We start from the raw sequence: 25450 nt of genomic DNA, 5'->3' as shown, positions 1-25450 counted from the left end.
AAGGTTATTACTTTTAACGAGTCATTTTCCAGCTCTGAGCTCTTGATCATAGCATACATAACTAGCTACCACATGGACTCGGAATGACACCTTTATTGAGCATTTTTAAATTGTTCTGTCTTGCTCTCTCATTTAATCCACTTCAAGCTTAATTAGAAATTAAGACCCAGAAACCTTTCCAAATCCCAACAAACTCTTAAGTTCTGATGTGATTCCCAGGCGGCCTCAAGACTTTGCCTCAGTAGTCACAAATGCCTTCCTTCTACTGTAAAAATAATGATAATTTAAAAATCCACTTTCTTCCTAATCCTAGAAAGAGCACTATCATCTCCTAATATATTGCTGTCTATACTTTCTCTCCGGAGCCTACTTAGTGAAACAGTAATTTCCTTCCTGAATCTGTCTTCAAAACAGAGAAGGCAGAAGCTTCCTTGGTCTCTCACTCCATTATGCCTGCGCTTTCTACCAAAGGTCTTCTCAAAAGACTCATAACTAAAAGGAACAGCACGATAATTATTAGCCAAGAGAAAAATGCAACCATGAAGCATGTTCTGCCCCTTACGGCTACCGGGCCCTAAATGTGGTCTCAGAGTAAGAGAGAGTAGACAACTTTAAGCATAAAGAGAAGCCGGGTGTGGCTCTGGGCAGAGTGCTTGGCTAGCAAGTACAAGGCAATTTATCCTCAACACCACAGAAGACAAAATTAGATTATAAAAGTGTGCGAGGGTAAATGGAAATGTCACTTAGCTTCTAAAAGATAATTTTTTCAGACTGGAGACATGGCTCGATGGCTTAGAGCACTGGCTGCTCTTCCAGAGAACCTGAGTTCAATTCCATGAGCCCCTGTGGCATCTTACAACCGTTTGCAACTCCAGTTCCAGGGAATTCTGGCTTTTAATATGTTCCATGTGACACAAACCTCATATAATCAAAGTAGCACATACCAAACCATTCCTATAACATGTTCTGAATGTTCTGTATTTACTCAATAAATTATTCTTCCTTGCCTACAAATGAGACTTTGCTTGAAAATCTAGACTTTGCTCGGCAGGTAAGTGTGCTTGCCATGCAAGACTGATGACCTGAGTCCAGTCGCTGGACTTCATCTAAGAAGCAGAATGCTTTGACATACATCTGTAATGTCTACACCCCTGCTGTGCAACAGGAAACCTAGACAGAAGCTAGCCTAAAGCACACAGCAGAGCTGCAGAACAGAGGCCCAGATATGATACAGCTGGGGTCAAGAACTGACCTCTGACTCCAACAAATATATAAGTTAAAACTATAAACCTCCCCTAAAAGGTCTCTAGTCTTCAGGTTTAATGTAGTAAGTTACTTCTGTCCTCTGTACCTGCTCTTTGTAAGCTTCCCTTTAGTGCTTACAGGAATGAGCAAAAACTATACTTTCCATGATTTCATTTGTGCTAGGGGTAGGTAAGACAACATAATAATTCTAGAGCAATGCTGGCTTTTCAGCCTCAGCAATACTATTATGAATCTCATAATACTTTGTGACACAGGAAATATCTGGTGCAGTGCATGATATAAAAGATCACTCTTGCCTCTATCCCTTGGGTAAAAGTTCTTTACTTCTGGATCATGAGAAATGTGTCCAGATAGGATCAAAAGTTCCCTGGGGCCAAAGTTATCTGTGGATTTTTGATTTATAGAATTAAAGAATTTAACTAATATCTCTAATCAAAAGCAACCTATTAGGGGTAGCGGCAGGGCTTCCTAGGGACTAAAATTTACTGAATCGTCATTTGATGACTATAACTTGGAACAGGATATTACATGCATGAGCAAGACAAAAACAGCCAGGAATATACACCAGAAGATTTAATGGAAAACGTACTGTCAGATAGAAGGATGAACCCAGGGCTGAAGGGATGGCACAGTGGTTAAGAATGCTTTGTATTCTTGGAGAGAGACTGGGGCTCAGTTTCCCATACCCACACTGGGCAGCTCACTACCATCTATAACTTCATTCTGGGGTCTTAATGACTTCTTCTGGCCTCTGCAGGCACCTGCATGCACACAGGCTCATATACACACATATAAATGAAAATAAAATCTCAAGGGTGGTAGATGTAAGATCCAGTTTAGTGCCTAGATTTCAACAGCTACTTCTAAATATATTACCCACTAAAGCTGAATTACAGGTCAGAAGAGATAGGCACTCAACACTGGAAACCTTATTGAAGTTCACCTGTCTCACATTTGAAAAGGTAGGAAACAATGAGTCTGATCTTCCATTTCAAAATTACAATGATATTGTGATACATTCCTGGAAAGTCTAACCAACCTACATATACCTCCAATTAAGCCTAGTGCCTAATGCACACAATCTAGATCCTATTTAGCATGTGCTCCACAATGGTCATATATTGTCAAATATACCTGTACATAAAGTATACTACATCAGAATAATCCAGATCTTATCACCACAAATAGTGCCTTTTTAAAGAGACTCCATTATAAATATTTCTTCCTCATTCACAATTTAAATCTTGATAACTGGTAGAATAAAGTGTTTGAGCAAGTAATGGGACCGCCCCCATTTTATTATCCAGCCTTTCCCATGAGCTTCAAGCTCTTAGATTCCAGGTAGGGATCTTCCACTCAGATCTGATTTGTTCATTTGCCCTGCTGCCCTCTGATTATAAGCAGCAGTAAGTCAACATCTCCATCTCTGCCCCACTCCCAAGTAGAGAGATTATCTTCTGTATTGTATGGATGAAATACTTGTCTATTAAAAACCTATAGCCTATAGGAAAGGATAGAATAGAAGGTGGGACATCTGATAGGCTGGAAGAATTCTGGGATAGAGTCGGGTGTGGGGGGAGTCCTTGGGGAAGATTTGAGGAGGACAGGTGCATGCATGGTACATGAGCATGAAACCAGCCAGATAGCAGAAATGTAGGTTAGTATAAGTGGGTTATTTTACATCATTAGCTAGACAGGATTGAGCCTAGCTGTATGACCTAGGTATCTGTAAATATATCTTGAGTTTGAGTCATTATTACAGGAGCTTGGGCCCAGGAGAAAAGTAACCTGTCATAAAATACCGCTACTCCCACAAACACAATTTCCTTTCCTAATCAGAGGAATCCTCTTTCTCCTCAACACAAGCAAGTTCCAACTGGGAAGCCATCTCAGCTTCATTTCCTGTCTTATTACACAAAACAGAGTCATTGCATATGCTTCTATACAGCAAGGAGGCACACCATTTCACACACAGAAAGAAAGACAGCCATGTCAGGAGCGCCTGTCCAGCCTCTTCTCACTCGGGCAGCTGAGCCTCAGCTCTCTGTCTCATTACCCAAAGCAGGAACAATGCCATTGCTCTTCCTGTTGGTGGTTTGGTTATGTCTTGCCAAGTGTCATGAGAACTCTTTCCCTGTGGGGACTTAAACCTCTCCTCATTCCAACAACAAACAAAAATCTGATTCCACCAAAGTCCGACTTAAACCATGAGTTTCTGGGGCTTCCTTACAGAGCACAGGTGGGGTCTCTTTTAGGGGTGTGGGTAACCCCAAATCTGTACTCATTCCCTCTCACACTAGCAGTTAGGACCGAACTATAGGAAGGAGAGGCAGAAGAAAAGCTCAAGTGAGCATCCAATGGCCCTCCCAAAGCCGCCTTCTGTGAGAACATCAACAGCCAACGTGCCTGGACCACGTGTTCAAGTGGTCTCAGCAGTCCTGAAGACAATAGCTGTCCGGTTCTGGATAGAGTTCTACAGCACTGGCTTACATAGTTAAAACTTAAACCTGAATTTACCTGACCTAAACCCTCATTCACCGCATGTCAAACACTGGAAAGCCAAGACACCTACCTGCTTCTCATCCTCCACTCCTACCCACATCCACAGCCAACCAGGCCAGCGGCAGCAGCTGTATTTCAGTGAAACTCTACTCAAAACTATATATTGCTACTATGCTTTCACATAAAACTATTTCACATAAATTAAGAAAAGGCTTTTAATTAGAGACAATATTTTTCCCATAGCAAAATGTGTGCGTATACATTCAAATTTATATATATATTTTTAAGTATACATAAAATTAATAAATTAACATCACATACTATATATAATTGATAAAATAAATACATATATTTATAAATAAAATAAATAAATATAAATAAATAAAATACACATACATATATATGCAATATACAATATATATCTTTGGAAACAGAATAAGAAATGTGTCATTTATAAAGATAGTTTTAAATCTCCCGAATCTAACCTATGCTAGGCATGGAAATAAATGAAGTGAAGTAACTACTATCCAAGAAAAAAATATTTTCTTTAGATTTATTACCTTATTATAATTCCTATAAGGAACTTTTCTTTAAATTTCTGCATGACTACATAAATACATACCACCTTTAACTCCATATGTGTGTGTGTGTGTGTGCATGTGTGTGCGTGTGTGTAAGCATGATCCTTCTATGTCCTACTTGTGCTTTCATCTTACGATAGTAATTTCAAAATATTCTGAGAGTATTAAAAGTGTCCTATGTAAACCACTGGAAATGAGTAAATGCACGTGATTTTAATACCCTAACTAGCTTTCCAATTCAGGTTTAATAAAACCACGCATGCTATCAGCTTTCCAATTCAATATACCTTGTTAAATGCCTTTTAAACTGACACGCATTCTGCAATAAACTTCCATTTCCTCCACTCATGTATTTTTGTGGTTTGGTTTGAGGGGTTGTTGTTCTGTTTGTTTTTGAGATGAATCTTATGTGTTAACAATTCTAGGTGCTACAGGGATTACAGGTCTAAGCCACCAATTCTCATTTTACTGATGAGTAATTTTCCAAAAGCTTTCCAGGATCATGAACGAAATGATTTCCCCAGCCCTCTTGCTCCCACTCACCACATCTGATCCCAACCCAATTCTACTGTGCTACCCAGGAACCTTTTCTGTATTATACTCTATAGACTCACTGCCATTATCCCTGGCCATAACTTAGAACTTAAGAGGTTGCACCATCTAATCCCTGAGAATCTTCATCTTTTCACTTGTGCTGCCTCCCTAGTAAGGGGCCACAGTAGCAGCTTCAGAGCCAAAAAGCAGGGCCCGAGACAAACAATTCCCCATCACAGAAGCTCATGGATTCTAGCTCCTCAATACCACATGACCGTGACCACCATGTTCTTCCACAGATGCGATACAGTGTCTACCTATACTGCCTCCCCTAACCCCAAGAACCTCTTGAAGGCCATCCTATCTGGGATTAGAGGTCTAGTACAGTAATCTGAAGATTCATCTGGAGGATTTTGATGCAAGCTAAAAAGATCAAAGCACTGAAAGTTGAGTTGACCAGATGGCTCAGTGGCTCAAGGCGCTTGGTACAAAAAGCTTCATGCTATCCCAGTTTGAGTCTTAGAACCCATACAAAAATGGAAGAGGCTCTTCTCTATAAAGTAGTATTCTTACCTCCCATACAAGTGTCATGGTGAGCCCACACATGTATGTCATATTCACACATAATAATGAGAATTGTAAAATATTGAAAGCCACTGACTGCCCTTGAAACACAGCAAATTAAAGCTCCACCCGAACCCAAGTGATAGCTTCGGCAACATTGGCTACTTTTGTAAAAAGAAAATTAAACCGAAACATAATTCATCTAGCCTTAACCCAACTTGAGTTTAAAAATAAGCAATAAAAAGCACAAAGCAGCTCAAAGTTAGTGCAAAGCCTGGAGCTACTGCCAAGGATCTTCAAGTGTTGACTAAGAAATAAAAGAACACTCGATGCAGTTCACTGTGCTTAGGCATGCTTCAGAAAGCACTACAGAGCTGGCTCTCAGGGCGCTCTGGACCAGGGCTCTGAAGGTCAGGGAAGGTCAGGGAACTGGTTATTTAACACTCTATAAGCAGCAACGCCCCATGGTTTCCAGTGGAGAACACCTAAGCCAAAAAGCATTATCTTCAGTCACACAGAACAAAACATTTCAAGCAGTGCTGAGGAAATTTCCGCCCTAGGATTTCTGAAAGGCCAGTCCTTGCCAGCTTTAACAGTGCCGTTCAGAAGGGTAAGACACTGCTGTCCCGTGCCTGAGCTCCCTCATCCCTTGCATTCATTCCTGTTATGTCCTGAAGACCAGTGCGAGGCATCTAGACTTAGCTTCTATGTTACCTAAACTTCCTTCATTTAGCAGAGTCTGAACTAAATGTCAGAAAAAACCATCTAATGTGAGGGGAAGCTGGCACAGACACAAGGGCACCTCACTGGAAATCCCACACAATCTCAATATCTGTATGGTTTCTGTAAACACAATTACTTATGAGTGGAGGCAGAAGGCACTAGAGAGAAAGGAAAACCAACTTTTTAAAAATAAAAACAAAATATGTATAAAGTAATATGTACAGTGGTTGTATAGTAACTTGCCATCAAGGAAGAGCAGATATGTCCTTTTTATTAAAAAAAATATATGTATCTTTCCTTAAATGTAAGTAAGATGTAAAAGGCTCAAGACTCTGGGTTCAAATCCCAGTATACCGCCAAAGAAGAAGAAAGTTAACTTTTGAAAGTCATGAATTAAAATTTATTTAGGTGATAGAGAGATGGCTCTGAGGTTAAGAGCAAGCAAATACTGTTTATCCTAGAAGACTCAAATGTGGTTGCCAGGACTCACATCAGGTGGCTAATAGCCACCTGTAACCATAACACTGGGGAATCGGATACCCCATTCTGGCATCTATGGGCACTAAATTTACTCCATGCAGAAACCTACACAGGATACATATGTATACATAATTGAAAATAAAATAATTATTTTTATATTGTTTTCAGTTTTAATCAGTTATGATCACTGATCGCAGAAAACTAATAAGTAATTATTAAGACATTCTTTAACAGCAATTCTAATATATAATTTGTTGAAGAAAGATTTCAGGATAGATAGAACGATGGCTCAAAAACTAAAAGCACTTGATGCTCTTACAGAGGACCAGAATTCAGTTCCTGGTGCCCAAATGGTGACTCACAACTATCTATAACTCTAATTTTTGGGGATCCAATACCCTCTTCTTGCCTTCACAAGAATCAGGCCCACACACAGTACAAACATACATACAAACAAAAGTAGCCATACACATAAAATAAAAATAAATGTTTTAAGTAAACTTTTAAACAGTGTAACCCCAAATTTCTACTTAATCTTCCAACAGAGCATAAGAAAGGCACCTAACGTTAGATTGTGAAATTACTTCAGAATGGGTAGGAAGTACTACAATAATGCACTTACACCAGTGTGACAGATACTCAGACAGGTGTACTAGAAGCACCTGTAACTTGATGGTAACCAACGGTTGTCTAATTAGCCCACTCAACAGATGGGAAACCATGCTCAATACTCTTGTGCTAGCTTGAATATGAATGGCCCCATAGGCTCATACATTTGAATGCTTACTCACCAGGGAGTGGAACCATTTGAAAGGACTAAAAGGATACACACACACACACACAGTTTATCTGGGCAAAAGAGCTCTTACCTAGCCTTCACAAGACCCTGAACTCACCCTCCAGCCCCAAAGGAAAGATCAGTGAGAATGTTCCTACAAGGAAGGCCTACAGCATCTGGCATTTTCACCCATTGAGAATTAATTTCAAAGGGAATTAACCCTTAGACATAATTACTTACTTCTAACTTCTTAATGATACCCTTTCTGTGTTTATTATCTAAAGTTAGAGACACGTCGCCCACATGTAAAAAAGTCTTTGAGGAAATAATAAAAGTAATCGCCCCAAAATAATGACTTTAATAAGAATCGTTACGCTTTCCTCTATAATTTTATCTCTCTTTTTTTTTTTTTCTGAATTTTATGCTGCTAGAGACTGAACCCAGGACATCAAGCACTCTAGGCAAGTGTTCCAATATTGTGGGACACCCAAGTCCAAGTTTCATTATTGTTTAGATTTAACATGAAGAAGCAAAGTCATTTCACTTTCATATTTTATCCTAAGAAGACTGTTAAATACTGTTTTTCATAAAATGTGTATAATTTCTTATAGTATGAAAATGGCCAAAGATTAAGAGGAAAATGTGACTGTTCTCTAAATCTGTTATTTCCATGCCTTGTGGTTTAGAGTTATTAGTAAAAAAAAAAAAAAAAAAAAAAATCTTAATTTACTCTCAAAAGCGAATAAGGAAAAAGAAAACTCTCCTCTAAGCGTATTCCGAAGTCCCCAGGGCGTTCTTTATGCTGCCAGGTGGACACTATAGGCTGGTCACCCAGTTTGCCACCTTCCCTGACTGAGAGTGTCCAGGCTGAGTCCTGCGGCCACCTGTCTCCTTCCTCCACATTTTCCCCCTAGGGATGTTTATCCTCCAATGACAGCTCCTTCATTTCTCTCAGACTTATTCCTCTCCAAAGATAAAACTGCACCATCATCTAAGTGATGTGCCCTCCTCCAATACTCTCAAGACTACCATGTTTCCAATCACAAAGCCATTACTTCCACTTCATACAAAACTGGCATGCAGATTGTACATACTTCTGGAGTTCTGGGAAAGGAGAGAATATATGTCTATAAAAGATATTAGAAAAACTCCTGGTACTTTCAGAATATTTGTGTCTTGCCTAACTAACATCGAGGCTCTTTGTTTGTAGCAACTCTTTTAATCCTCACAGGGGTCCCTGTACACAGGGTCTAGTGTTGCCTTTATTATGTTGTATAAGAATGAGGAGAGATAGGTGGTGTATTAGGGTTCTCTAGAGTAACAAACCCTACAGAGTGAGTATGTGTGTATGTGTATACACACATACCACATCACATATCATGTATAATACATTACATGTCAGATAGATAGATAGATAGATAGAGACAGACAGACAGACAGACAGACAGACAGACAATTTATTAGAATGATTTGCAGGCTATGGCCAGCTAATCCAACAGTGGATGGCTATGACTGGAAGTCCAAGGATCCAGTAGTTGTTCAGCGCATGCACCTGGATGTCTCAGCTGGTCTTCAGAATGCCCTGGAACCCCAGAGAAGTAGGCTCTAATGCCAGTGAAAGAATGGACTTGACACCAAGGTGAGAGCAAGCAGGCCAAGATCAAAAGCTTCCTTCTTCCAAGTCTATGGGCTTCCAATAGAAAGTGTACCCCCATTAGAGGTGGGATTTCCCTGTTCAAATGATGTGGACTAAAGGTGTGTCTTGCTACCTCAAAGATCCAGATTAGAAGCAGATCTTATCACTTCACATTAAGCAAAAAAAAATCACCACATGTATACTTTCCATTTGGGGGTTTTAGTTAATTCCAAATGTAGTCAAATTGAAATCCAAGAATAGCCATCACAGGTGGGAAGAAGCTGCCAGAGTCCACAGATGATTGTGGCTGAGCTAGGACCGGTAACATGGCTTCCTCTCCTAGACAGCTTTGTGAATGAGGCCAGATGGAGCCTAAGCCCAAGAATAGTTGTCCACTCCACTCATTTGATTTGTAGGTTTTCCCCAGGCACGAGGAAAATTTGGATACCATACAAACAGTTGCAGTTGTAATGCAAGCTTCCCAAGTCTACAACATACAGTATTGTTATATTCTCTTAACTGAGCTTGGTATCCAACTGGGTCCAGAAAGGTGGCCAGCTGCTTACAGGTGGGTGATGGCATTGTTCTTGGAAGGGTAATGTTTCTACTGCCAACTCATCCAGAGTAAAAAGTTCCTAAGATAGAATATCAAAACATTTCTAGAAAACATACTGAGGAGTGAATTCTTGTCTACGTTTTGAAGGTGGTGAAAGAAAGGGCAAAGCCAACTTATACTCATGTTTCAACAGTATACCAAAGAGTGGGAAAATAAGTATACTTTCTTTTTCTGTACTTAGTGGCACAGTTTTTTAATTCCAAGACTTAGGAGACAGAGGCAGGTAGATCTCTGTGAGTTTGGAGTGATTCTGGTCTAGAATTCCAGGCCAATCAGGGCTCCATAGTTAAGATCTTGCCTCAAAAAAAGTAGGTGGTGGTTATTCATGACCTCTGTATTGATGAGTATGAGGAACAAGATCATCTACTGTGGTCAAAATCATGGTAATCACCCATCAAGGGAAGGAATCTGACCACTAAGAGGCATGTGGTAACTTCCTAAGTGTCTTACATCTGGATCACAGTAATTATAACACAATTGCATTCAATTACCAAATTTAAGACTATACACAAACTGGATAAATTTGATTATAAGTAAATCATACCATAATAAGGCTGGAAAATTAAGGCATATGATGATAATTAAGAAGACCTTCATGGAGAAGAAAAGAGCGCAGAGCTGCAGTTTGGACCTGAAGTTACTAGTCACCATTTGAACAAGCAGGAAAGTACAGGCATGAACAGAGACCACTGTGAGGATGGCCTTGTCTAACAGGAGGAGTGAAGGAGTTGTTTACCCTAACACCTTTCTTAAGCCTTACGTTAGTATATGATACACCTTTCCTACTGAGAGTGTGGTCTCTATTGCCCAGCCCTGTTAAAAACAAAGTTTCAGCTCCCACACCTCCCTGCCAAGGCCTGCATTGGAACACACTCCCATGTTATATATGCACACTGGAATCTTAGAAGAGCTTGCTCAAAGCACTGACCTCTAGGTTAAAAAGTCCAGTCTATAATTTCTTACCAGTAACTACCAAAACATACAAACACCTCCATTATCTCCAGAACATCCATTCTACCCAAGCAGTTTCTGGAAGCTCACGCGCTTGCGCACAAACACACACACAATCACCCTGTCTTTCTCCTGAACATTCAGAGAAGCAGAATTTTATAGTGCAAAGTGCAGCTGAGTCCCATGAGGACTTCCAGTCACACCATTTACTAAGCATGTGGCCTTTAGCCCCTTTATACTGTTCCCAGAGCAGAGTTTCATATCTGCCAGGCAACCAACCTATCAGCCTGAAGATTACACACATATCAAGCAAAATGTCACCAGTTCAAATCTCCACACCTGCACACAGTATCTTTTTCTTCATATACGTGTGTGTGTGTGTAATCTGTTTTATATGTATAGATAACTATAAAGCTCAGATAGATACATCATCAAATTGCACCCATCCAGTAGTTAGAGAACTATTCTTGTTTTTGTTTTCCTGCAATATTTTCAGCTTGGACAAATATTAGCTTTGTGTGACTTTGGTAATCTAAAAGATTACATCGACAAAGGAAAAGTTCCATGAAGACTTCTTCCTGTTGGCGGGGGTGGGGGTGTCATTCACGTAGACCATAGAAATAGTTTCTAAGGGCTTGGTGAGCCAGCGGGAGCTCCCTGCAAGGAGTTCAGAGCTTGACTCATGCCTTGGACTTTGCTCTTCGGAGTCACTGTCTGATCCCCACCCCCACCCCCAACTGTCCTCCCCTGCGCCACCCCTTGTAACCACAGCAGAGTTTCATCTTACTGGAATTCGACTGTGCTATTTATTGTTACACTTGATGCTCTGTGGTGACCACCTGTTTAAAACTCCAGTGGCTACAGGGATAGCAGGACTTAGAGGCAGCACCCTGTAGTAGTTTTTTCTTCTTTAATCCAGTAAAATAGGTAATGTAACCAACTTATCTTTCCCAAAGAATCTGGGCTTTAGGGTAGTTTCAAATTAGCAATCGTTAAAGCTTTGTATAAATTTTCATCGACCTAATTGATGGTAATTATAATATCTTGTTTTGGATTTTCTTATTCAGAAGTCAGTTTACTTGAAGTTAAAGATAAAAGGATCTGTAAATTTTTGTTGTTTTTCAAAAAGCTAAGCAAAATGGAGTGAGAAACCAGTAAACAAGGAACTATCTAAATAAAAGGTATTTATTAGGTCTATTTTTAGACAAGTTCCATTTCACTCTACAAAGGTCAAAGTGTGGCAGTGTGGTCCCTAGCAATTTAGATTAGTAAAGTTTTATAACTCTCACCTTATACTAACTAGGTCTGCTCCATCATCATGACAAACAATACGCTTGAACATTCATAAATATATGAATTTACAAAGACATTTATGTAAGCCTATCAATAAAATTCAAATACCTGGTTATTTCTCAACTATAGTTCACCCAGCCTAAAACACATGGGTTAGCACTTAACATTCCTACAACTAGAAAACCATAAAGATCAATGATCTTGAATTCGATGACACATTTTTACTATTTCGACTCGAAGTAAGTTAAAAACAAAGCAGGAAGAGAACCTGAAGATCAGAACGCACAGGTATTTGGCAGGCGTGTGATATGGGAGTGTCGATCAAGTTTACAAATTCAAGTTAGGGTAAAGCTGGCACAGCTAAAAATAGACTTTTGACAATGTTAGGCACACAGCACAAGAAAGCAAAATAGAAGTCCAATTTCCAATGCTATTTAAGTCTGTTTAGGCAACACAGCAGAAGGAGACAACCAGTGACTGAAAGCCCAAACTTTGATTATTTGCCCAAGGTCACGGTGCTGAAGAAGTTGTCTTCTCTCTGCTTCAGTTCCCCTCAGGCATCTGAAGCAAAGGGGAGAGTGACTGGCTGTGTCGCATTTAGAAGCAAGCAGGGAGTCACCTGACAGAGTCTGACAACCCTCATCCAATGTGTCGAAACCTGGGTGAGTGCAGCAACATTTCTGAGGTGCTCGGGACCCTCCGACACAGTGATTTCCTCATGTTGTTGCTACACCTCACTCCAATCCACCCTGGCCTTAGAGGTCACAGCAATGAGTCACGGCAAAGCCCCTTAACAACCCAAACCAAACATTAAGCTTTTCCTCTTCTTTGTTCAAGGTACAAGGTAAGTTGTTTGTCTTCTCTGCCCATAGGTTTGGAATCTATAGATAATGAATATTACATATTCATTGGGTGCTGTTTTAAACGTACCAGAGGAAAGGTCCCAGTGAGTACCCCCACCTATACCTCACTACAAATCTAGCCCAGCCCCTCAGCCCAACAAAAACACTATTCCTGTCCATACTGGAAGGCATCACATCCAAACCCAATGGTCTACCTACAGCTTAAGCCATGGTCTTCAATAAAGTAGTTATGATTCTCCACCATTTCTTTTTTTTTTAATCTTTTTGTTGTTGTTGTTTTGGTTTTTTGTGGGTTTTTTTTTTTTTTGGTTTTTCAAGACAGGGTTTCTCTGTGTAGCCCTGGCTGTCCTGGAACTCACTCTGTAAACCAGGCTGGCCTTGATCTCAGAAATCCACATGCCTCTGCCTCTCGAGTGCTGGGATTAAAGGAGGGGAGGGGAGGGGAGGGGAGGGGAGGGGAGGGGAGGGGAGGGGAGGGGAGGGGAGGGGAGGGGAGGGGAGGGGAGGGGAGGGGAGGGGAGGGAAGGGAAGGGAAGGGAAGGGAAGGGAAGGGAAGGGAAGGGAAGGGAAGGGAAGGGAAGGGAAGGGAAGGGAAGGGAAGGACCACCACTGCCCGGCATTCTCCACCATTTCTTAGTGGAGACATTACATTCATTTCTCAGTAATCTGGGATGCTGCATGCTATGGCTACCTAGAGCTAGTAATAATGATACTCATACTGTCTGTGGTGGTTTGAATGAGAATGGTCCCTATAAACTCATAGATTTGAGTACTTGGTCATCAGAGAATGGCACTAGTTGAAAGGATTAGGAGGCTGGAGGGAAGTAATTCACTGGAGGTAGGCGTTAAGGTTTTCAAAAGCCTAAACCAAGTCCAGTGGCTCTCTTGCTGCTGCCTGCAGATCTGGATGTAGAACTCTCAGCTACTTCTCCAGCAACATGTTTGCCATTCTGCCCTCCATGCTGATAATGGACCAAACCTCTGAACCTATAAGCCAGCCTCAATAACTGCTTCCTTTGATAGGACTTGTCATGGTCATGGTGCCTCCTAACAACAACAGACCACAGACTAAGACATTGTCTCCTCCCAGTCACAGACTATGCCTCTTTGAAAAAGTAAATTCACCAGTCTGGGCACTTCAATGTCACAGAAATCTATGCTATGAGCTAGCAGTGGCATTTTATAAGTCAGTACACTTTTTTAGAAATTTTCTTTCTAAGATGAAGCAAAAGAAGCCTAGGAACAGGCACACTGAACACCAGTCCTTCGAGAATTTCCACATCTCAGTTAACTGAGGAGAAAAAAAAAATACAAAGCATTTTGGGCTGGCAGCTATCAATATTGTTACAATGAAATCAAACAGCAGAAACCCTGGTACTTGATATTTTGTTCAGGGATAGCTCCCCCAAACTGTTCTGAGCACACAGAGCAAACTCTAGGTAAACTAACAATTGAAGCTGGGTTAATGCAAACAGTGCTTAATTCAAAGCAGGTGCTTCTCTCAAACTCACTAAATCCTCCTTGCCTTTAAAGCTTAGGAAAAGCTGGCTGATCTTCGCTGTGCTCCTTCAAAGTATGTCTTTCATATGCTTTTCAGATGATAACATTACAAAAATCATACCAATCACATTTGGGAAGATTACTGTGTGACACTTAGATTTGTATGACAGGTGGCCTTTTCCCTTCATATTGAAAGTCTCTCCAGTGACGCTGGCACTGTTTGCATGGGGTACTGTGCATGTTTGCTCGATGCTTATAAATCTTCCACTCACTTTAGGAAAGGCACGAAAAGGTGTGTGTGTCTGACAGATGAAGGATGAAGCCTTCAGCCACCAAATCTCACCCAGAATGCCAGAAATTACAGCAGGAAATTTCCCCTAAACACTTACTGCTTCATCAGCCTAAACTCTCCAGAAGCAAACAAATGATAAGCAACGAACAACTTTTTTGTCTATTCTATTTATTACTTGGTAGCCAGGTAATTTTAAAAAAAGAAAAAGACTATCATCTTATAATGTATATTTTTAAAATATCAATAGAGCTGGAGAGATGGCTCAGCAGTTAAGAGCACTGACTGCTCTTCCAAAGGTCCTGAGTTCAAATCTCAGCAACCACATGGTGGTTCATAAACCAACCATAATGAGACCTGACGCCCTCTTCTGGTGCATCTGAAGACAGCTACAGTGTACTTATTTATAATAATAAATCTTTGGGCTGGAGCGAACAGAGGTCCTAAATTCAATTCCCAGCAACTACATGAGGGCTCGCAACCATCTGTACAGCTACAGTGTACTCATATACATAAAAATAAATAAATCTTTTTTTTTAAAAAAATCAATAGAAAACCCCAATTCCTATGCTTTTCTTGTTTTGTTTTTTCCCTTTCTCATTGTAAGTAAAACTGGAGCCTCCGTGCTTATTCAACCTTAACCCTACCTCACTTTATTGATGTCTATGAGCAAATTCACATCCGATCATATAACCAAGGCTTTTTACACTTTGATGGGACAAAGTGGCCCAGCCCAGAGGAGCAGTTAAGTTTATTCTCAGTGGACAACTGCCTTGAAATGCACTCTTGAGCTTAGTCAGGATCATGAACAGCTATTCCAAGAAGAGAGAGAATGTAAGCCCTCCAGCATCCTTTCTGATAATATCTTCTGATCTCATCTGTGTAAATCACCTCTCTCCGCGTCCAAAATGACACTTCACAAAAATGGGAAGGAGAGAAGGCAATATTAAAAATGAGCCAATAAATAATGCAAAGGCTTGGGTTTGGATGTGCTGCGAATGGCATCATCTGAATTTGTGGAAGTATTTCTGGTTTGCTCTTTCTTAAAATGAGGAAATCATTGCAAATTAAAATCTTGACATTTTCAGGAAATACAGTGGAAACCTGAATTTTTAAAAAGCTGACTAATACAACCACTTGGTCCCACATGTAATGAGACAGAAACGACAGCAGACCCTTCACTCTAGTGATTATGTCAAGTTGGCTGACCATAAATTCTTTACTAATGTGAATATTTAAAGGGGCTGGAGAAACTATGCCCTCCTCTTGGAATGCATCAGCACCCAGTTCTCAGCACCCAGTTCTCAGCACCCAGTTCTCAGCACCCAGTTCTCAGCACCCAGTTCTCAGCACCCAGTTCTCAGCACCCAGTTCTCAGCACCCAGTTCTCAGCATCCAGTTCTCAGCACCCACATGGGATGGCTCACAGACACCTGGACATGCAGCCAGGAGGATCCCACACCTCTGGCTTCTGTTCGCACCCACACTCACGTGCATATATCTATACCTATACACAGAATTAAATAAAAATATTTTTAAACTACATCTAGTCAAGTATCTACCCCCAGTAGAAACAATGAGTCCCAGATTGCCTAAATTCAGAAAAATAAAGACCCATAATTGACAATCACAATTTAAATAGCCAGAGCTGACTTTCTCCCTCAAAGGCACATGTATTTTGACAGGATCAAAAAAAGGTCACTAGATTGTGCAAATGTTCACAATAACACTTTAGTAGTTATTGGGCACTTGCTAAAAGCTAGGCGCCATACATGTGCCTGCTGATTTCCTTTAAGCAGCCCAACACTCTCAAGAAGCAGCTTGCCATCCAAGCCTGAGTACCTTCTAGATTTCAGGCAAACAGGAATTACCGCTGTCATTTTTAGTGATCTAGTTCTAGAATTTAGCATACAGCATGATAGAGAGTGAGCAAGAAATTACCATTTTGTCACAATGGTAAAGCTGATCCATCACATGGATCAAAAGTGACCTGGCTAAGGCCACCAAAAATACAAGTGTTGAGGTTTGGTCTGCTGCGGTGGATGTAATACTCAATATTGACCCTGGTTGTCCCCAGGGATGAGGGAATCCTTACGTGCACCAAGTGATGCTATGTAACCATGCTCCTTAATTTAAAACTATGGATTGAGTAAAGATGCCTACAGCCTAGAGCTGGGCAGAAGAGAGGTAGGCAGAGTTTGGGTTCCCAAGCTTGGGGTCTGAGGAGGACCACAGAGGAGAGAGAGGAGAAGATGCCATGGAATAGGTGAGTCATAAAAACATGGCCAAGAGGGCTGGCCAATTGGAGTTAAGAGCTGCCCAGACACACTATGACAAGTCATAACTCAGGGTTATTGATAGGGAAGTAGAAACTAATAGCTTAGAGGGTAGACATCTCCGCAGTTCTAGTGCTGTCTAACAATTAGTATAAATATAAAAGTTGTATGTCTTTTATCTGGGAACTGAATGATCTACGGCAGGGTGGAAACCCCTGACTGAGATTAAATATTTACCACAACAAACAAGAGTTAGCCCAACTCAGGAGACACCAAAAATCATTGAAGAGGCTTTTGGTCACAGCAAGTGACCCTTCTTCACTTGAATTTTATTGCTGGATCCCAGAGAAAAGTAATCAAAACTCACCCAGAGGTTTCGTGGAAACAGTTCAAACAAACCACTAGGGAATGGTCGATTTTCTAAGGATTCAGTCTCCAGATGGCATTTAATTGTGTCACAGTCAACATGGCTAGAGAGGGAGGCACCCTTATCTTTAATGCTATGTACTGGTAGGCAAACCCAGACAGGTAACTTACCAGTATGTTACTAGCTTTGAGAAGAAGGCTTACTGTAAATGTTGGTGAAATGTCTTAAAGCAGCATTTGTGACTTATCATAAGAAATTACCTCAACCAGGAACACCTGCTTTCAATACTATTCCTTGCCCTTAAACTTTACAGACATTATCACACCCTATACACCCACTGTACTTTCCAGCCTGAAAATCTTAAATGTGCATTTCAGATATAAGCTCATAGAAAGGCCATGTTTCTAAGAGGTCATGTGAATACACAGATGTAAACATGCAATTGTGTACACACTAGATGTAAATACGTATTCTTTATACGGGCATAGGAGGAGTTACTCAACCTTCCACCAACTGCGTTGAAAGACCTCATGGTTCAAAGTTCCCCCTCTGCTTTGCTTCCTCCTGGTGAGGGAGTGATAAGCTCACCTCTTTTGGATGCTGCGCAGTTTCAGAATGTGTTGTAATGTGCCATATCATTACCCTACCATGATAAGTCAAAGGTGACTGAAACCAGAAGTTCAGCAACGGCACTGCTGGAGCAGCTTTGCGTCTGATAAGAATGAAGGGAAAATGGACAACAGAAGAATCCGCCTCCCCCACCTTTGCAGTGTGCTCTTGAAGTACCCAGGATATGATTATGATTAGAATCCAATTTTCATACCAACATTTCCACTGGGTACCAAAAGATAAAAGGGATAATATATGTTCCTTGTTTTCAAGTAGTTTTGTGATTTGGGGAAAGTTTTCACATAAATGAATAAGAACATAAAGGTCCCATATGGAAAATCTCTGTCCCCTCCAGTTAGAAGAGTTCCTTGATTAAAAAAAAAAAAAATGAAATGATTGTACTTTTTTTTTTTTAATCAAAGAAACTGGTGAGTGTTTCTATTCTCTCATAGCTGGGTGTCAGGAGGACAGGATATCTTGTAGCCCAGGCTCATCTTCTCCTCATTGTGTAGCTCGAGACTCCTCTGTCTCCACTTTCCTTATATTGGGATTACATCAAACACTGGCACATCTCCTGCCTTCACCTCCCCGGGATAATGGGCATACATCACCATACCCAGCTGACGGGAATTTGAACCTAGAATTTTGTGCATGCTCAACAAGATCTCTACGCACAGAACTGACATTCGCAACCTCCAGTGGATTTATCTACACCATGCATTCAACTATGAATTTGTAGGACTTCCTGTCAAATGGTCAAGCAAACTCCATCTTATTTGTGGATTGTAGGTACCAGTCAGAAAATTCTGTATCAATGTTTTTATATGATAAATAAGCAAACTACCTCTCTAAAACAAAATTCCCTCTTTTTCAATAAAGTCTGTCCTTTTTACTCGGAGATAAGCTCAGGCATACATATGTTTGCCTTCATGGTGATGATCAGTTAAAGCAGGCCAGAACATAGCACGAAACTCCGAGAGAAACAACACTTAATGCTGGTAGCTCAGCAGGGAGGAACCAGAGAGATGGCTCCGCACTTGTTGCCCTTGCAGATACCCTGGGTTCAGCTGCCAGCACTCATATGATAAGTTCACAGCTTATCTATAATTCCAGTTTCAGGGGACCCAGTACCTCCCCTGACCTCCACAGGCACCAGGCACATGTGCTTCCCAGACACACATGTGAGCAAAATGCTCATTCGCATAAAATAAATCTAAACAAACAGCCGGGGAGACTACAGATGTGCCTAAGCATATAATTTTTACAGAGAGATTCATTGAGCACGAGGGCCTTACAGACAATGATTTGAAAGACAGATGAATGTCTTTCAGCAAAGTACCTGTCTCTTCGAGCCTTGTTATGAAACAGTTGCAATCTGATAGGGGGAAACAAAGACCTGTCAAACTCCCATGGCCTGGCTGGTGTCCACTACTAATCAGATCAGCTATGGAGTGAGACTCTTTGAAGCACAAATATAGGTGAGGTTGCCTGTGATGATAAAGACCCTGGCCAGACCAGAGTGTGAAATAGCAGCCAGCTGACCAAGCAGCATCAGGCCCAGGGGCATGGTCTGAGATTTGAAGTAGAGAGGGGGAAGGAAGAGCTGATGACCAGAAGCTTTGGATTCTGAGAGAGAATTAAGAAGTTGAAATAGTGAAAATCAGGGACAAAATAAAGCTCCATTCTGCTAGGACTTAACATCACCTGTCCCATAGTCCCCAAGCAGAGGTGTGGGCTCTTAGATGTGCAAGGGACACCCATTCACCAGCTTTACCTGCTGGCCTCCACCAGGACCACAGACCTTTCAGATGATTTAATGTCCCCCTCTCAGTAAGTTGCTGTCCCCTGAAGAAAAGAGCAAGGAGACACAGATGTACAGAGCACAGGAACTTCCTTTCTGCCTGCTTGTCTAGAGTTGATGGGAGAGGGAGCACTGAAAACAGTCACACACAGTGACAGGTGGGAATTGCCATGCTCCGGGGACAGATCCAAGTTTGGATAGCACTAAGCTTGCTTTAGATAAATGAATAAAAATGGAGATGGCAAGATACTCATTTAAAAGAAAAACTTATAAAAATAATAATAATAATAATCTAAAACCAGGCTTAAAATTAGGACAAACATTAATGGTGGCTGGAGAGATGGCTCCCTGATTGAACACCCGGCATTCGTGCCAAGGTACCCACAACCAGCTGTCTGTAACACCAGCTCCAGAGGACCCAATACCCTCTCTTCTGGCCTATGAGAGCACCCCCACACATGGCATATATTCACAGAGGCACACATACAAACATTTATGAATATGTAAGGCATAATCATCTATGTATAAAAAAGTACTCATATTATTTTTACCTACCTGAAAAAACTACAAGTACATACATACACCGTCAAACACAGCCGGCCTCCATTTAACAGACTGTTTGTCCAGAGTGCCATCTGAGAGCCTTAATGATTTCACAGTGTGGTGACAAAAATCAAGCTGGCCTCTGAAGCCATGGATCTGAACATCTGGACTGTCATTTTGAGCTTCCCATAAGTTTCATGATGGTTAGATATTAATACTAATTTTACCTCCAATCACTGTTCCTTTGGCAACTAGCAAGTATTTCAGGCCAGAAAAAAAAATCTTGATTATCTATACCCTGAGGTAATATATAAAGGAAAACCAGAAAATAGCACTATTTAAAGTTACAGTTTAACGTACAATAAAATACCTTAAAGTATAATAAAAGACCTTAATAAAAGCAGCACTAAATTCATACTAGAAGATGATTTCGTTACTGAAATATTGTGTTCAAAAGCACTGCCACTCTGTAATTATGAACAGAATGCATCTGAAGAAGTGTTAAATTCCAGACTGCAGAGCTGAGGGGGTGGGGGGAACAAACATGTTTACAGCCTGTACAAATCTGCAACTTAAAATGTTTGATAGAAGTTGTTTTGAGTAGCTCGGGGAGATGGCTCACTAGTCAGTAAAGTATTTCCTGGGCAAAGCATGAGGAATGAAGTTAGAATCGCCAGAGTGCACATAAAAGCCAGGCACAGACAGGGCCCTGCACCTGGAAACCCAGCCCTGGGCGATGGAAAGCAGGAGATGCTGGGCTCTCATTGGCCATCGGGATTAGCCAACTTGGCAAGTTTCAGGACAGTAAGAGACCCTGTCTCAAAGACTCAAGTAGAAGCTGACAGAAGATACCAGTATCGACCCCTGCATGGATGGGTAAACGCACCTTCACAACACAGGCAAACACCACACACACACACACACACACACACACGCTAAAAGAAGAAATTGTTTTTAAGCAATGCTTTAAATATGAGCTTTACTTTTTAAATCAAAAGTTATTAAACATGCAAAGTTTTAATGCTGAGCCTGACCTGCCACCAACTTGGAGCCCCGTAAGACAGGATTCTAGGACTCCTCTGATGAGTTAATTTCTAACATAATCAGTCACTGTGTACCCCTCTTTCTGACCTGATACCATCACAAAGCCCTTCACAGCTGTTTTTGGGGTGCTCCCAGTGTTCTGTGGCATGCCTCTGTGGGCACTGGGTCAGGGGTGCCTCAATGTTCATTCCCCATGGATTATGTATGTTCAGTTCCATGCGGATAACTCCGAAAAATGGTTATAAAGATGCAGGGAAAGTTTCACGGCTGCATACTGGGTTAGCCCTCATCAGCCACTCATGGAGATCGAATCCTAGGTTTGTTTATTAACCCTTTGGGGAGAAAAAAAATAAACATAAATGGATCCTCCTGACTTGTGAATAAGACACAATACCAAAATGAGTAGAATCTTTCAAATGCATTGTGAAAACATTCAAACTCCCAGCAAAGGGAAGCCCAGGAGGAAACCCAATCGTCTATGAGTGCATGCAGTTACAGAAGCCCGGGGAGTGCTCTCAATCCATTCTGTTGGTGGGAATGCATTGCAAATTCAATTTTAAGGCACACCCTGCTGAAAAGCAATGTCCAAGGCTCTGGGTTCGTCCAGCCACTCAGAGACAGCAGCTCTTAAACAGCTTCTGTCCTCACTGTTCCTCTGCTTCAATTCTCCCTCACTCCATGTAGCCACTGTACATGTAGCCATTGGACATGCGTCCTCCACCCACAGACTAAACACCTCCTGTTCCCCACACAGAGCATACCAGCTGTTACTGCTTTCTCTTGGTATACCATGGCTGCTTTGCAGATGCAGCAAGGCCAGCCTACGTCTGCACGCCATGAGATGATAGCCTGAGCGGTTCTGTAACAGCACCGCACTTCGAATAATCACATCGCTTGCTACATTTCTGCCAAATCAAATGTTTGTAGTTGAGTCAAACAGTCTCGGAATACTACACACATGGACGCTCTCAGACAACTCACAAGGAGCCTTGCCACCGAAATAAGCATACTGAACTAACATAGAAATGAAATTATTTGATGACAGCAAGCATGCTGTGACATCATAGCTATGTCACAAGCCTGTCCGGTCACAGTCTTTCAGTCCCCATAGCTTTTTTGCTGGCAAAGATGGTCTTCTATGTCTACATTGGGAATGTCTGAACCCCTGTATTAGGACCACCTGGAATAGAAAAAAAATCCTCCCCTGTTGAGTCTGTCCTGTGGGCTACAGGACACTTAGTGTCACTCTAACCCACTGGATAGGCACCCCACACCAACTATGACGATGAAAAATGTCTCCACATATTGCCAAACATCCCCAGGGAGGAAAAACTACCTCCACAAGAGAACCACCGATCTAATCGATATCAAGTCCTTTTATTTATAATAATGACAGGTCAAGAGTTGAACTACACACGTCTGTGTATTATGTCACAATCCAAACTAAAGCTTTTCTTTACTAAGCAATCATTTGTCTTCCGTTAAGCCTGTTCCTCGTAATGAAAGGCGCTTTCTCAAAGCACAAGGGAAGTCATTTGCCAGTGATCTTCAACCTTGTCTGAGAGGCACTGAGCCTTACACTGGGGTAGACCCAGAACTCACACTTTAAGCCCAGCAAGATTCAAGCATGGAGAGTTCTCAAGTAGACTGAGAGAGGCTCTCTCACCCTGACCAAGCGAGGCACACCTTGCTGTGACAGGCTTGTGGTTTCCACTCAAACAAGTTGTTCTGCAGGCTTCACACAACCCCGGTTTCACTTTGTCAGTAATTTAATTTCACTGAAGGTTGAGCCCAGATCCTGATTTCTTGTCAACACTTTAGACCCAACCACTCCTGAAAGCGGTTCCAGGCAAGCCCTGTATGCAACACTTAAAATCAGGAGCCAAACAAACATGTTTCACCCAGTCCGTAAGCTACCTCAAGTATAGGCTGCCGAGGTTCAAAGCAATAGGACTGCAGAGGAGAACACACTTAGACTTAATTCACATCACCAGCTTCAGGGAAAAACTATTTCAAAGGCTGAAGTTTCTTTGCCCAGATAACTCCTAGAAAAGGATGTACTACGTAGGAAGAAAAAAAAATTAAACAAATAGTTTCTCATTTTCAATGGACATTGTAAGGACCTTGAGTATAGTGAAAGTAGGTATTTTCAGCAACAAGACTTCAGATTGGTACTTTTCAAATTCATCAGAAATGTGGACAGAGGACTCTTCCAGGAAGATATCATTGCTGTGGAGTTGAGAAAACACCCTACGGGAAGAGGTGGGCCAGTGTGGCACAGGTTGTTCATTTGAAATATTTACTGTTAGATTTTAAAGCAACTAGTGCTGCCTGAGGTTGTTAGGTTAGACTGTTAGAAGACAAGGCAGATTATCAAAAATATCTGTAGCATGGTTTTTCCCCATCAGACAGTGGCCCTGTTTAAGATTTCCTGGTTGCTTTTAATAATGACTGAAGCCACACGATGGGGACAGTAAGTACACAAATCTTTAAAGCAAAAAGTTTTTCATTTTCGAGATTTCTACAAGTAGAACAGACTGGATTTCCTCACTTGGAAACATGGTAATTAGGTTCAAGAGGCCAGATAAAAGGGTAAACATTATTTCAAAATTATATAACGTCTATGTCACATTTACCTAGCAACATAATTTTATTACTGATTTCCTGCATGCAGATTAGACTGCTGGAGGGGGGAAAAAATTTCATAACTGCTTAAAAGAACTTTCCTGAAACCACACACTCACACATGAACACTACTGTCCACCTAAACTCCAACAGAACGCCCACGGATGTGAGTTCCTCTCTACTTTTACCTTCTTGCCCAAACTACGACGACAGTGGGAAGGGTTCATTATTCTAAAAGCAACCACTGAGAAGGTTGTTGGCCCTAGGCAAAACAGTCCTGTCAGATATGACCAAGGAGGCTTGCACCAGCTGTCCCTGTCATTTTCCATGTCCAACTACCTAAAAGCTACTTTCAACTGATCCTTTTTATCTTTCTATTACGGTAATAGCCTCTAAAATCGCTTGATAATTAAAATAAACAGCGTTACCATTAGCAACCAAGCATGGCCAGGCTGGAAAACATTAAAATATAAGCTGCCACTCTGGTCAGTGTAGAGATTTACAACAAGATCCTGACACTGTGTCACTTACAGAAGGCTTCACACTCTCAGCCAGTCCTCAAGACGATTTTTTAAAAGAGTCTATTTTGGAATGAGACACAAGAAAGACAGAGAGAGGAAAGATAGTTCCATAAGCACAAAATTTCTCAGCAACAATTTTCACTTAAGCTGCAAAACCTTCAGTATATATATATATATATATATATATATATATATATAAAACATTTAGATATGGTACAATTATTCTACATTTAAAACACACCAGTGAGACTTACTTGACGGTGACTCGGTTTGATAAGTCCTGAAGATCCCCCGGATGAAAAAGCTGGGCTTCTTTCAATCCAATCTGTTCACAAGCTCTCAAAAAAACGTTTATGTTATCCTGTGAAAAGAATTGGAAAGTGATTGCTTAGCCGAGCTTGCTCTCAGACAAAGGTTACCAATTTTTATGATACGAGTTCACAACTTCAAAGTCCAATTATAGTCCGCCAAAGAGGCGGCGGCAAGAACAGCCGCATAAGTGTATTCGAAAGAGAAAAAAAAAAAAGTCCAAGAACACGTATAGCCTTTCCGTCTTCCAGAGCATAAAAAGGTGGTGCTATCTTATGCCCGAGCATACACTGTTCCTGTGATCTTTGTGACTGGCACGTTAAACATTACCTGTTATAGGACAAGCGCCTAGCCAGTGAGCAGTAATCTACACTTTGATGTCAGCTCTGCTCTGCAAACAAACGCCCTCTTCCCAGCTTCGCACGACAAGCTTCACCTCTTTAAAAATAACTCCAGCTACTGACATTCACCCACCCAGAAACTGTTGGCAGGGAAGAAATAAGAGGAGGAACGTTCTGTTTCTATGATTACAAATTACAGAACGGCTGTGGAATACCACACCTGGAATCTGGGTTTGGTTGCTGATCCAGCTCGTGACAGGCACAGAGACCAAGCTATACGACCAAGGAGAAGCCTGGTGCTTATTGGCTGAGCCGGACCATTGGGGAGTGGCATATTACTCATTCCCTGCACCTGTCTGAAGAGCTGCCTCCAAAAAACTGAAAACCTATCCTCCACCTCCAAGCTTGACCTCCTATCTAGTTTCAAAGCTCCAGTCC

The 25450-nt window shown here is 41.3% G+C and overlaps 1 protein-coding gene across 15 annotated transcripts in view; it reads right to left on the bottom strand.

Annotated features, from left to right (window-relative positions):
* The window catches only part of Lmo7 (LIM domain 7), a 211460-nt gene that overhangs the window by 71619 nt on the left and 114391 nt on the right, over window positions 1-25450 (bottom strand). For 12 of the 15 annotated variants that reach the window (XM_085828814.1, XM_085828821.1, XM_085828817.1 and 9 more), the window contains one exon: window positions 24617-24723. In XM_085828814.1, the coding sequence (XP_085684940.1) occupies window positions 24617-24723 (107 nt within the window). Of the gene's footprint in view, window positions 1-24616; window positions 24724-25232; window positions 25411-25450 lie in introns of those variants that run through there. The other 3 variants (XM_085828816.1, XM_085828818.1, XM_021181951.3) reach the window with 3 other exon arrangements.

The sequence above is a fragment of the Mus caroli genome, unplaced genomic scaffold, assembly GCF_978045245.1.
Source record: "Mus caroli unplaced genomic scaffold, Mus_caroli_1 scaffold_12, whole genome shotgun sequence".
NCBI lineage: Eukaryota > Metazoa > Chordata > Mammalia > Rodentia > Muridae > Mus > Mus caroli.
Note: the sequence above shows the minus strand (reverse complement) of the source record. Positions and strands in the feature narration are given on the sequence as shown.